Source organism: Lepidochelys kempii, chromosome 14 (assembly GCF_965140265.1).
Source record: "Lepidochelys kempii isolate rLepKem1 chromosome 14, rLepKem1.hap2, whole genome shotgun sequence".
Classification (NCBI taxonomy): Eukaryota; Metazoa; Chordata; order Testudines; family Cheloniidae; genus Lepidochelys; species Lepidochelys kempii.
Window position 1 is genome coordinate 29262806 of NC_133269.1, and position 14618 is coordinate 29277423.

The 14618-nt window shown below is 47.5% G+C and overlaps 1 protein-coding gene across 1 annotated transcript in view; it reads right to left on the minus strand.

Annotated features, from left to right (window-relative positions):
• LOC140898107 (uncharacterized) overlaps positions 1-14618 on the minus strand; it is a 36412-nt gene that overhangs the window by 6004 nt on the left and 15790 nt on the right. Inside the window, exons 4-7 of the mRNA XM_073311558.1 lie at positions 11093-11112; positions 10797-10883; positions 9873-9999; positions 95-208 (exon numbers count right to left, since the gene is read on the minus strand). Coding sequence (XP_073167659.1) covers positions 95-208; positions 9873-9999; positions 10797-10883; positions 11093-11112 — 348 coding nt within the window. The remainder of the gene's footprint in view (positions 1-94; positions 209-9872; positions 10000-10796; positions 10884-11092; positions 11113-14618) is intronic.

Here is a 14618-nt window from a genome sequence, read left to right on the forward strand (position 1 = left end):
CTGGGGACAATCCTGACCTGGATGAGATGAGACAGAACTGGGGGAGCTCCCAAGGGCTTGGATGGTTTCCAAGTTAGTTTAACTAAATCCTCACCTCTGTGGCTGTGTCTTGGGACCTCCCTGTCCTCAGAGCCCTGGGGATCTGGTACCCACGGCTCCTCCCCTCCTTCCAGCTGGGAGATCACACGGGGTTTGGGAACGGGAAACCCTGCTCAGGGGTAGAAAATGGGAGAGGTTGAGGCTGGTATTCACGTTGTGCTTTTCATGCAGGCAGTTCTCTGCTTTCATATCAGCCCCTTTCTTTGCTGGGTGAGGGGGTGCTTGAGACAAAGCGACTGGAAAATATTCATGGAGACCCACTCTGTGGGTTCACACATCCGGTGGCAGACAAATGGGGTTCTCTGCAGTCCACTTAAGGCTCCCCGGTTTGTACACACACACACACACACACGTGTCCCTGGGGTGTAAAAATCCACCTGCCCATTTCACGGTGTAACAGGACAGTGGACTGACTTTTTAAGGTGTACGATGGGAACCCGGTCAGCCCAGCTCAGTTCTAGGATCCTTGGTCAAAAGACCAAGTCACTGAACTGGAGAAGCAGCCAGGAATTAATAAGGAAGCAACTGCTGACCTTAGCTTTACCGCCTGAGGCTGGAGTGGTACAAGTATCTCCAGACAAGCTTGTGCTCCACTTGCCAGTGATGGGCCAAGATGGCTTCTGGGGGTTCCAGGCAGTTGCCCTCAGATGTCTTTGCCCAAGAGCAGGGCATACTGGGAAATGTAGCTCACTCTGGCAGCTCTGGCAGCAGTGGGCCCTCCTTGTCAAAAAGACTAATGGCATACTGAGCTGCATTAATAGGAGCATTGCCAGCAGATTGAGGGATGTGATCGTTCCCCTCTATTTGGCACCGGTGAGGCCATATCTGGAGCACTGCATCCAGTTTTGGGCCCCCCACTACAAAAAGGATGTGAACAAATTGGAGAGAGTCCAGCAGAAGGCAATGAAAATTATTAGGGGCCTGGGGCACATGACTTACAAGAAGAGGCTGATGGAACTGGGCTTATTTAGTCTGCAGAAGAGAAGAGTGAGGGGGGATTTGATAGCAGCCTTCAATTACCTGAAGGGGGGTTCCAAAGAGGATGGAGCTAGGCTATTCTAAGTGGTGGCAGATGACAGAACAAGGAGCAATGGTCTCAAGTTGCAGTGCGGGAGGTTTAGGTTGGATATTAGGAAAAACTTTTTCACTAGGAGGGTGGTGAAGCACTGGAATGTGTTACCTAGGGAAGTGGTGGAATCTCCTTCCTTTGAAGTTTTTAAGGTCAGGCTTGACAAAGCCCTGGCTGGGATGATTTAGTTGGGGATTGGTCCTGCTTTGAGCAGGGGGTTGGACTAGATCCCTTCCAACCCTGATATTCTATGATTCTATGAGAGAGGTCCTGGAGGCTAAATTTAGGCTGCTAGTAAGAGATTGAAGTCCAGGTCCTCTCTCTGAAGCTGAAACGCTTCCACAGGAGGGTGGTGAAGCAGTGGAATGTGTTACCTAGGGAGGTGGTGGAATCTCCATCCTTAGAGATTTTTAAAGCCCGGATTGACAAAGCCCTGGCTGGGATGCTTTAGTTGGGGTTGGTCCTGCTTTGAGCAGGGATTGGACTAGATAACCTCCTGAGTTCTCTTCCAACCCTAATCTTCTATGATTCTCTGTCAATGTTCTAGAGTGGGCCAAAGCATGCTGGGAAATCAGGGGAAGGACATGAATCCTGCCCTTACCGCAAAGACCTGGAACAGAGCTGGTGGGGAAATTTTTGACACAATGTTTTTTTTTCTTAAATCAGAAAATGCCAATTTATGGAAACCAATTTCTCAGGTCCAGGATGAAGCCTAGGGTCAGACAGCCCTATCCATTCCAATGGGTAGGGAACGCGGCTGGGATCTAGGTTTGAGTCCGTGGCCAGAATCTAGCAGAGCAGCAAGTTCAGTCTATACCTTCTGCACCCCAGGGAGAGCTCAGATCTTTCTCACTCTTTGCGAACTTCCCCCATTGGAGCTGTTCCACTTTGAATAAGCAATTAAATATTAATTGGGCCGACGCAAGAGAAATTGGTTCCACAGCCTGGGGGTTTGGGCACCCCAGAGGGACTGGCAGAGCCAAGTCTCTGCTCCAGATCAGAGCCTTGCAAACGGGGGAGTCCTGGGAGGGAGCTCTGCAGGTGCAGGAGGAGTGATTAGGTGATCCTGGGGGTGAGTTTGCTGTCTGTTAGCTTGTTGTGTGCCTGCTTGATTGATGTTTATAGTGTGGTCTGTTTTGGGGGCTGTGTGCTGAGCCTAGTGGCCTGCTAGGCTAGGCTGAGACCTTACTAATGGGGCTCTTGCCAGCCATCCTTTGACCCCTTGACAAGGAGCAAGGCTAATTCAGGGAAAAGAGGGGTTTAAAAAATCTGCTTCTGAGTTTTGCAAGGCAACTTCGGGGGTGTGTGTGGGGGGGGAAGCCTGAAAGCAAGATACATCTAACAAACATACTTTAAACTTAGGCCAATAACCCCACTCACACCCCCCCAAAAAAAACCCAAAACAAAACCCCCAAAGAATGAATGAACAAACAAACCAACCAATCCTGCAAAAGCAAAAAAGAATGCAGGCAGAAGCCCAGCAGCAGTGTGGGGGCTATCCAGTTTATTGCCCTGAATGAAACATGTATGATTATCTGCCTTGTGGGCGGGTTATGGTGGCATATTTTTGCACTCGGTGAAAAGAGCTCATGGCCCTCAGAGACTGAGTATGGGCTGTGGAGACCAGAGTGACTAAACTGGAGAAGCTAAGGGAGACAGAGAGGTAGAATAATAGAATCATAGAATATCGGGGTTGGAAGGGACCTCAGGAGGTCATCTAGTCCAACCCCCTGCTCAAAGCAGGACCGATCCCCAATTAAATCATCCCAGCCAGGGCTTTGTCAAGCCTGACCTTAAAAACCTCTAAGGAAGGAGATTCCACCACCTCCCTAGGTAACGCATTCCAGTGCTTCACCACCCTCCTAGTGAAAAAGTTTTTCCCAATATCCAACCTAAGCCTCCACCACTGCAACTTGAGACCATTATTCCTCGTTCTGCCATCTTCTACCACTGAGAACAGTCTAGATCCATCCTCTTTGGAACCCCCTTTCAGGTAGTTGAAAGCAGCTATCAAATCCCCCCTCATTCTTCTCTTCCGCAGGCTAAACAATCCCAGTTCCCTCAGCCTCTCCTCATAAGTCATGTGTTCCAGCCCCCTAATTACAGACAAGACTTTTCAGGACAGAGCAGAACGGTCCCACCCCAAGTCTGACAGCCTCTGTGCTGCTGAGGAGGATGGAAGTCTCAGGGTTAATGGCTATTAGCTAGGATGGGTAAGGAAGTCTTGGGGTTAATGGTTATTAAGCAGGATGGGTAAGGAATGGTGTCCCTAGCCTCTGTTTGTCAAAGGGTGGAGATGGATGGCAGCAGAGAGATCACTTGATCATTACCTGTTAGGTTCACTTCCTCTGGGGCACCTGGCATTGGCCACTGTCGGTAGACAGGATACTGGGCTGGATGGACCTTTGGTCTGACCCAGTATGGCCATTCTTATGTTCTTATGGGGAAGGAGAACATCCAACTGGAGCAGAGGGAAACGATTCCAGATGATGTCATAGTATTCCAGTTATTAGGAAGAGCCAAGTAATAGGAATAGGAGAGTGAATCATTAGAAATATAGGTAGCTGGGTTTGTGATGACTGGGAGAACTGCATGGTGAACTGCCTGCCTGGTGCGAGGGTTGCAGACCTCTCAAGACATCTAGATAGACATGTGTTCAATGCTGGGGAGGAGCTGGTAGTCCATGTAGGTACCAATGACGTAAGGAAGGATAGGAGAGGGCTCCTGCCTCATACTGAGAAAGAGGGACGATCAGCGAGTTATCTCAAGTGCCTATACATAAATGCAAGAAGCCTGGGAAACAAGCAGGGAGAACTGGAAGTCCTGGCACAGTCAAGGAATTATGATGAGATTGGAACAACAGAGACTTGGTGGGATAACTCACATGACTGGAGTACTGTCATGGATGGGTATAAACTGTTCAGGAAGGACAGGCAGGGCAGAAAAGGTGGGGGAGTTGCATTGTATGTAAGAGAGCAGTATGACTGCTCAGAGCTCAAGTATGAAACTGCAGAAAAACCTGAGAGTCTCTGGATTAAGTTTAGAAGTGTGAGCAACAAGGGTGATGTCGTGCTGGGAGTCTGCTATAGACCACGAGACCAGGGGGATGAGGTGGACGAGGCTTTCTTCCGGCAACTCGCAGAAGTTACTAGATCGCATGCCCTGGTTCTCATGGGAGACTTCAATCACCCTGATATCTGCTGGGAGAGCAATACAGAGGTGCACAGACAATCCAAGAAGTTTTTGGAAAGTGTAGGGGACAATTTCCTGGTGCAAGTGCTGGAGGAACCAACTAGGGGCAGAGCTCTTCTTGACCTGCTGCTCACAAACTGGGAAGAATTAGTAGGGGAAGCAAAAGTGGATGGGAACCTGGGAGGCAGTGACCATGAGATGATCGAGTTCAGAATCCTGACAAGGAAGAAAGGAGAGCAGTAGAATACGAACTCTGGACTTCAGAAAGGCAGACTTTGATTCCCTCAGGGAACTGATGGGCAGGATCCCCTGGGAGAACAACAATAGGGGGAAAGGAGTTCAGGAGAGCTGGCTGTATTTTAAAGAATCCTTATTGAGGTTACAGGAACAAACCATCCCGATGTGTAGAAAGAATAGTAAATATGGCAGGCGACCAGCTTGGCTTAACAGTGAAATCCTTGCTGATCTTAAACACAAAAAAGAAGTTTATATGAAGTGGAAGCTTAGACAAATGACCAGTGAGGAGTATAAAAATATTGCTCAGGCATGCAGGAGTGAAATCAGGAAGGCCACATCACACTTGGAGTTGCAGCTAGGGATTTTAAGAGTAACAAGAAGGGTTTCTTCAGGTATGTTAGCAACAAGAAGAAAGTCAAGGGAGGCAACCTAGTGACAGAGGATGTGGAAAAAGCTAGTGTACTCAATGCTTTTTTTTGCCTCTGTCTTCACGAACAAGGTCAGCTCCTAGACGACTGCACTGGGCAGCACAGCATGGGGAGGAGGTGACCAGCCCTCTGTGGAGAAAGAAGTGGTTTGGGACTATTTAGAAAAGCTGGACGAGCACAAGTCCATAGGGCTGGAAGCGCTGCATCCAAGAGTGCTAAAGAAGTTGGCAGATGTGATTGCAGAGCCATTGGCCATTGTCTTTGAAAACTCATGGCAATCGGGGGGAGGTCCCAGATGACTGGAAAAAGGCTAATGTAATGCCCATCTTTAAAAAAGGGAAGAAGGAGCATCCAGTGAACTACAGACCAGTCAGCCTCACCTCAGTCCCTGGAAAAATCATGGAGCAGGTCGTCAAGGAATCAATTCTGAAGCACTTAGAGGAGAGGAAAGTGATCAGGAACAGTCAGCATGGATTCACCAAGGGCAAGTCATGCCTGACTAATCTAATTGCCTTCTAATATGCCTGTTTCTGTGGATGAGGGAAAAGCAGTGGATGTGTTATTCTTTGACTTTAGCAAAGCTTTTGACACAGTCTCCCACAGTATTCTTGCCAGCAAGTTAAAGAAGTATGGGCTGGATGAATGGACTAGAAGGTGGATAGAAAGTTGGCTAGATCATCGGGCTCAAAGGGTAGTGATCAATGGCTCCATGTCTACTTGGCAGCCGGTATCAACTGGGGTGCCCAAGGGTCGGTCCTGGGGCTGGTTTTGTTCAATATCTTCATTAATGATCTGGAGGATGGCGTGAATTGCACCCTCAGCAAGTTTGCAGATGACACTAAACTGGGAGGAGTGGTAGATATGCTGGAGGGTAGGGATAGGATACAGAGGGACCTAGACAAATTAGAGGATTGGGCCAAAAGAAATCTGATGAGGTTCAACAAGGACAAGTGCAGATTCCTGCATTTAGGACGGAAGAATCCCATGGACCGCTACAGACTAGGGACCGAATGGCTCGGCAGCAGTTCTGCAGAAAAGGACCTAGGGGTTACAGTGGACGAGAAGCTGGATATGAGTCAACAGTGTGCCCTTGTTGCCAAGAAGGCCAATGGCATTTTGGGTTGTATAAGTAGGGGCATTACCAGCAGATCAAGGGACGTGATCGTTCCCCTCTATTTGACATTGCTGAGGCCTCATCTGGAGTACTATGTCCAGTTTTGAGTCCCACACTACAAGAAGGACCTAGTAAAGAGGAGAAGATATAAAGTACTGTACATGTAGGAAGCGGAAAAAAAAAAAAAAGAGTTCAAAGAAAAAGAATCCATCACCGTTACATCACAGAAAGGCAGACAACTAAATATTGCTTGTGTACAAATGCCAGAAGCCTACATACTAAGAGGGGTGAACTTGAGTGCTTGGTATTAAATGAGGATATTGATATAATAGCCACCACAGAAATTTGATTGAATGATGATAACCAGTGGGACACAGGAACACCAGGGTACAAAATAGGGTGTGATGAGGAATGACAGAGAAGGTCTCACTGGTGGGGGAGTGACACTACGTGTGAAAGAAAGCATAGAGCCAAAAAAGAAAAAATTTTAAAAGAATCAAACCATACCATAGAATTTCCATATATAGAAATTCCATAGTTGAATAATAAGAGTGTAGCAGTAGGGATATACTACCGACCACCTGACCAGGATGGTAATGATGACTGTGAAATGCTCAGGGAGATTAGAGAGGTCACAAAAACAGAACACCCAATCATAATGAGGGATTTCAACTACCCCGTTTTGACTGGGTATGTCCCCTCAGGATGGGAGGCAGAGATAAATTTCTAGACACCATGAATGGATGCTTCTTGAAGAAACTAGTCCTGAAACCCACAAGGGGAGAGGCAATTCTTGATTTAGTTCTAAATGACACACAGGATCTGGTCCAAGAGGTGAATATAGCTGAACTGCTTGGTAATAGTGACCGCAATGCAGTTAAATTTAACACCCTTGCACAGGGATGGATTAGGGTTTTGTGGGGCCCTGGACCAGAACAAGTGGGGGTCCCTCCCCACCCCTTCCGTGCTCCTGCCAGGGAGTAGGGTTGGAGACTGGAGGATAGCTAATGTAACATTGATTTTTTTTAAAAGGCTCCAAAGGCAGTACTGGCAAATACTTGCAAGCCTAACTTTGGTATTAGGTAAATTGGTAGAAACTATAGTAAAGAACAGATCAGACACATAGATGAATACAATAAGCTGGGGAAGAGACAACATGGCTTTTGTAAAGGCAAATTGTGCCTCACCCATTCATTAGAATTCCTCGAAGGCATCAACAAAAATGTGGACAAGGGTGATCCAGTTGATACAGTGTATGTGGACTTTCAGAAAGCCTTTAACAAGGTCCCTCACCAAAGGCTCTTAAGCAAATTAAGCTGTCATGGGATAAGAGGGAAGGTCCTCTCATGGATCAGTAATTGGTTAATACAGGAAACAAGGGTAGGAATACATGGTCAGTTTTCAGAATGGAAACAGGTAAATAGTGGGGTCCCCAGGGATCTGTACTGGGACCTGTGCTGTTCAATACATTCGTAAATGATCTGGAAAAGTGAATAAACAGGGAAGGGGCAAAGTTTGCAGACAATACTCAAGATTGTTAAGTGCAAAGTTGACTGTGAAGAGCTACAAAGGGCTTTCACAAAATTGGGTGACTGGGCAACAAAATGGCAGATGAAACTCAATATTGATAAGTGCGAAGTAATTCATATTGGAAAACATAATCCCAACTACACATACAAAATAATCGAGTTTAAATTAGCTGTTACCACTCAGGAAAGAGATCTTGAAGTTACTGTAGATAGATCTCTGAAAACATCTGCTCAAAGTGCAGCAGTAAGCAAAAAAAGCTAAAAGAATGTTAGCAATCATTAGGAGAGGGATACATAATAAAACAGAAAATATCATAATGCCACTATATAAATCCACACCTTGAATACTGCATGCAGGTCTGGTCGCCCCATCTCAAAGAAGTTATATTAGAATTGGAAAAAGTACAGAGAAGGGCAACTAAAATGATTAGGGGTGTGGAACAGCTTCCATACAATGAAAGATTAAAAACACTGAAACTGTTTATCTTAGAAAAGAGATGACTAACAGGGGATATGATAAAGGTTTACAAAATCATGAATGGTTTGGAGAAAATGAATAGGGAAATGTTATTTACTCCTTCACAAAACACAAGACCCAGGGATCACCCAATGAAATTAAAGGCAGCAGGTTTACAACAAACACAAACACACAGTCAACCTGCAGAACTCGTTGCCAGGGCATGTTGTGAAGGCCAAAACTATACCTGTGTTCAAAAAAGAATTAGATAAGTTCCTGGAGGATAGGTCCATCAATGGCTATTGGCCAAGATGGTCAGGGATTCAACCCAATGCTCTGGATGTCCCTAAACCTCTGACTGCTAGAAGTTGGGGCTGGATGACAGGGGATGGATCACTCGATAATTGCCTGTTCTGTTCATTCTCTCTTGAGCGTCTGGCAGTGGCCACGGTTGGAAGATAGGATACTGGACTAGATGCACCATTGGTCTGACACATTGTGGCCATTCTAGTATTCTTATATAACTGGGTCTACCACTTCCCAGATGAGTTTCCTAATGCCTGGGCTTCTAGCTATTCTGGGTGGATCTCTCTGCAACAGAATTTCAAAAGGTCTCATTTTTTGTCTTGATGAGGATGGGTCAAAAAAGAAAAAAACTCCCAAACCCTTTGAAATCTCAAAATTTTCACAAGATGGGAAAACGATTTCTCATCTAGCTCTACCTGAAAGGTCTACAAGCACCTACCTACATGGGCAGGAGATTTCATGTAGCAGTCAGGTCTTTAATTTAGTAGGCAAAAATAGTGACAAGGTCCAAAGCTGGAAGCTGAAGCTAGATAAATTCAAGCTAGAAATAAGGTGCACAGGCTTAACTGTGAGAGGGATTAACCACTGGAACAATTTACCAAGGGACAGGGCATGTTCTCCATCATTTGGAGATTTCAAGTCAGGACCAGATGTCTTTCTAAAAAATACCCTCCAGTTCAACCACAAGATATTGGGAATCTCTGGGTAAAATTCGCTGGCCTGTGTGATGCAGGTCAGACTAGATGGTTATTATAGTCTCTTCTTTATGAAGCTCTGAAGCAGGCTGTGCTGATGATCTTCCCTAAACACTGACAGCTAATAAACACACTCTTTTGTGTTGTTTTAAGGCAGGCATCTCTACAATTACTAAGAGGCTAGGGAGAAATATTATCACCTTGAATTGAAATAAATTGTGTGAGGGGGAACTCTATTTTCTTTACAGATCCCACAGATGTGTCTTGTCTCTGTGTGCGTCAACACCTGTTATAGTAGATTTTCAGGCTGTAAACTCCTCGGGTCACAGACAGTCATTTACTATATGTTTGTACAGTGCTTAGCAGAATGGGGCCCTGGCCTCTTGGGCCTCTGCGCACTACTGCAAGCTAAATACTCACAGTATTAATAATGATTAAGAAGAGGGTTTAAACCACTATCAGGAATTTGGGGGAATAAAGCAAGTGTGTCCCTGTTCAAATCACTAGAGATATTAAGAGAAGAATCCCTGGTGGGTCCCAGAATCTTCTGGCCCATGAGAAGAGATGTGGAGGATGTCTCTCATATGGGATCTGGGGACTATGAAATGTATCCCTAAGATGTGGGGTCTCTTAAGCACCTGCATTGGCTTCTGCTCAGGGTTCCTTCCCTGCTCCCTTATAAGAACAGAAGACTGGAAGAGGCCCCCATGGTCACAAGCTGTACCCGAGGGGACAGGAATCCTTACCCAGTGAAGCCACAGTCTCATAATTCTCCTGCATGACGTCCCTGTAGAGGGCTCTCTGACCTGGGACCAGCAGAGCCCACTGCTCCCTGGTGAAATACACAGCCACCTCCTCGAAGGTCACCGGCTCCTGGAATACCAAGAATCCCCCATTCAGAGCTTCCTGTGCCAGCCACAGTCCCACCAGCTCAGTCACGGGAGACCTGGTTGAGCCCTCTGCTGAATTCTGCCCTGCAGGGATCGGTATAGTTCCCATGAATCCTAGCTTAGAATTAGAATCACCTTCCAAAAGGCCCTCACCCCACTTTCCTTGTACCCCACAGACTGTTGATGGTTCTGTCCCTGCTTTCATTACTCCCAGAAGCATCACCGGAGTGGGACAGAAAACAGGATTTTTTTTTTTTTTTTGGTAAAAATTCAAATACTAAAAAAAATATTGGACAAAACCTCAACTAGTTCAATTCCAAAAGGCAGGTCAAAAAACCATTCCTGCACCCACCTACCCCTGTGGAAAATGGTATCCAAAGCCAGAAATATTTTGATTTGGAAATGCTGCCCTGGTGCTTCATGGGAGTTGTAGTCTGGGGGCCTCAAAGCTGCCATCCTCAGTAGGGTTCCCTGATTGCACTATGTGGCTCAGATAGTCCTAGACGTAACTGAGCTGGTCTCTACTACCAAAGAGCAGTGGGGCCAAAACAGGACCTGTAGCAGAAATGAGAAGTTCCTTCAGAAACTCCCAGCAGCCCCTACCCATAAGGGAGTTTAAATATGGCTTCAGGACCGTCAGGGGCTTGGTTCACCTTCCACATCACAGGAGGATTCCCAACCCTCCAGGACAGGTTTGTATCCAAAGCATGAGGGCCTGTTTGACCCCAGCCTTTCACTGCCTTCTTCTCTTTTCCATGAACTCCAATACAAATGCCCTACCTGAGCCAGCCTTGCTCCAGCCATGTCCCTGCCCCATGCCCCAGGAGGGTAGTGCAGTCTGGAATGGACCGGATGTGGTTCTTCAGCCTGTCAGGGCGAAAAAATGGGGCAGGTTTCAGAAGGGGCTTTAGGCCATTTCACACCCTGATTCCCAGCAGGCCTTTTCCCTGTGGACTGACGCTCATGACTCAGTGGTGGCGGGAAAAGGCTTGGTTGCTTCATGCTAGTGCAGACTCAGCTCCCTGCACCAGGACCAACCCCACTACAACATTTCAACCCCCCACTCGCCCCAATACCAGCGTCTCTGAACCAAATACTAGAAAAGAGATGAAAGGAGCCACTTTGGGGGATCCCCCTGACACTGTCCCCAGAGCAGCACATTCTCCCAGCAGAGGCAGGAACTGGCTTTTCCTCTTCCTGCTCCTCACCTTGTCCCAGAAAAGTCAATCTGCCCAGGGTGCTGCAGGGAATGGGGCTGGGCAGGGAGCCGGGAACCTCCCTCCCCACTGACTGCTCCTGCTGCCCCTGCCAGCCTCTGCCCCTGTCTCCCTCCTGCCCCCTCCCCTCGGGCTGGGAGACTCGGTCCTTGGCCCGGTCCCGAGGCGGTCGCTCTCCCGGCGCTGGCTCGGCTCCTGCAGGCGCTCAGGGGGGCAGAGCCGGGGGGCGGGCAGCAGCAGCAGCTCCGAGACTCGCAGACCCCCGCCCCCCCCCCGGAGCAGAGCTGGGGCGAGGAGGGGCCGCTGGTGCAGAGTCACTTTCCTGCCCAGCCCCAGCCCTTCCCCCGGGTCTCCCCCCTCACCTGCAGGCTCCGGCTCAGGGGCTGGTGTCGGCAGAGCCCGGGGCTGGTTCGAGCCTCCGGAGAAAGTCCCCCCCGGCTGGGCACGGGCGGGGGGGGGTGTCTCTCTCCCGGCTAGGGAGCAGTGGCTGCTCAGCCCCGGCTCCCCTACATGACAATGGAGGGGTCACTAATGTCTCACCCCGGAAGCTCAATTGCTGATATCCTGATCTGAGCGCAGAAAGAGCAGCCCTCTCCCACAGCTTTATCCAGAGCCCTCCTGTGGCAACAGCTAATTTCTACACTAGAGATAGATTTGCGCAGACCTCCTCCTGGGGATGCAGTTTATACAAGCAAAGATGTGCTTTTGCTAGCAGAGCTTAATCCAGGTGCTGCCCAAGCAAAATAAGCTGCAGGGACACAGCTGAAGCACTGTGATGCTGATATAACTGTGTCTGCACTATAGAAAATCACTAAGTCTGTACTATAGAAAGTCACTAAGAAAATCACCCCCCTAGGTGTAGTTTAGACCTGGGCTTTAAAACCTCAGGACTAGTCTCCAGTGCTTAATTTGTGCCAGGGCTTGCCAGTGCTGAGCCCTGGCACCTGTGGGCTTGACAGTTCATAGCTCCAGCACCTCTGGTCTTGCTGCATCAGTTATTAATGTAAAAAAAGTGCTTGTGCCCTGGCACCTCTTTCATTACAAATTAAGCTCTGCTAGTCTCCCCCAGTGTCACTGGGTATTGTAACATTCATTAAACATGTCTCTGCTAGCAGCAGCTCTCACAGACAGAGGGCATGTTCCAGCAGCCTCTGTGTCTCCCATCCCAGTGAAGGTTTTGATCTGGTGGAACTGTCCCTCATGCATGTTGTCATAAATATAAAGGGAAGGGTAAACACCTTTAAAATCCCTCCTGGCCAGAGGAAAAATCCTCTCACCTGTAAAGGGTTAAGAAGCTAGGATAACCTCGCTGGCACCTGACCAAAATGACCAATGAGGAGACAAGATACTTTCAAAAGCTGTGGGGAGGGAAAAACAAAAAGTCTGTCTGTGTTATGCTTTTGCTGGGGACAGAACAGGAATGGAGTATTAGAATTTAGTAAGCAATCTAGCTAGATATGCATTAGATTATGATTTCTTTAAATGGCTGAGAAATTAAGTTGTTAGGTTTCAGAGTAGCAGCTGTCTTAGTCTGTATTTGCAAAAAGAAAAGGAGTACTTGTGGCACCTTAGAGACTAACCAATCTATTTGAGCATAAGCTTTTGTGAGCTACAGCTCACTTCACTGGATGCATAAAGTGGAAAGTACAGTGAGGAGATTTTATACATACACACAGACCCTTCTGCGGAAAAGGACCTAGGGGTGACGGTGGATGAGAAGCTGGATATGAGTCAGCAGTGTGCCCTTGTTGCCAAGAAGGCCAATGGCATTTTGGGATGTATAAGTAGGGGCATTGCCAGCAGACCGAGGGACGTGATCGTTCCCCTCTATTCGACATTGGTGAGGCCTCATCTGGAGTACTGTGTCCAGTTTTGGGCCCCACACTTCAAGAAGGATGTGGATAAATTGGAGAGAGTCCAGCGAAGGGCAACAAAAATGATTAGGGGACTGGAACACATGAGTTATGAGGAGAGGCTGAGGGAGCTGGGATTGTTTAGCCTGCAGAAGAGAAGAATGAGGGGGGATTTGATAGCTGCTTTCAACTACCTGAAAGGGGGTTCCAAAGAGGATGGCTCTAGACTGTTCTCAATGGTAGCAGATGACAGAACGAGGAGTAATGGTCTCAAGTTGCAGTGGGGGAGGTTTAGATTGGATATTAGGAAAAACTTTTTCACTAAGAGGGTGGTGAAACACTGGAATGCGTTACCTAGGGAGGTGGTAGAATCTCCTTCCTTAGAGGTTTTTAAGGTCAGGCTTGACAAAGCCCTGGCTGGGATGATTTAACTGGGAATTGGTCCTGCTTTGAGCAGGGGGTTGGACTAGATGACCTTCTGGGGTCCCTTCCAACCCTGATATTCTATGAAAAAATATACATTGTAAGGAGAGTGATCACTTAAGATGAGCTATTACCAGCAGGAGGGGGGCAGGGGAGAGAAAACCTTTTCAAGTGATAATCAAGGTGGGCCATTTCCAGGAGTTAACAAGAATGTCTGAGGAATGGGGGGGGGGGAATAAACAAGGGGAAATAGTTTCACTTAGTATAATGACTCAACCACTCCCAGTCTCTATTCAAGCCTAAGTTAATTGTATCCAATTTGCAAATTAATTCCAATTCAGCAGTCTCTCGTGGGAGTCTGTTTTCGAAGTTTTTTTGTTGAAGGATAGTCACTTTGAGATCAGAAATCGAGTGTCCAGAGAGATTGAAGTGTTCTCCGACTGGTTTATGAATGTTATAATTCTTGACATCTGATTTGTATCCATTTATTCTTTTACGTAGAGACTGTCCAGTCTGACCAATGTACATGGCAGAGGGGCATTGCTGGCGCATGATGGCATATATCACATTGGTAGAAGTGCAGGTGAACGAGCCTCTGATAGTGTGGCTGATGTGATTAGGCCCTGTGATGGTGTCCCCTGAACAGATATGTGGGCACAGTTGGCAAAGGGCTTTGTTGCAAGGATAGGTTCCTGGGTGAGTGGTTCTGTTGTGTGGTATGTGGTTGCTGGTAAGTATTTGCTTCAGGTTGGGGGGCTGTCTGTAGGCAAGGACTAGCCTGTCTTCCAAGATTTGTGAGAGTGATGGGTCGTCCTTCAGGATAGGTTGTAGATCCTTGATAATGCGTTGGAGAGGTTTTAGTTGGGGGCTGAAGGTGACGGCTAGTGGCGTTCTGTTATTTTCTTTGTTAGGCCTGTCCTGTAGTAGGTGGCTTCTGGGTACTCTTCTGGCTCTGTCAATCTGTTTCTTCACTTCAGCAGGTGGCTACTGTAGTTGTAAGAATGCTTGATAGAGATCTTGTATGTGTTTGTCTCTGTCTGAGGGGTTGGAGCAAATGCGGTTGTATCGTAGAGCTTGGCTGTAGACAATGGATCGTGTGGTGTGGTCTG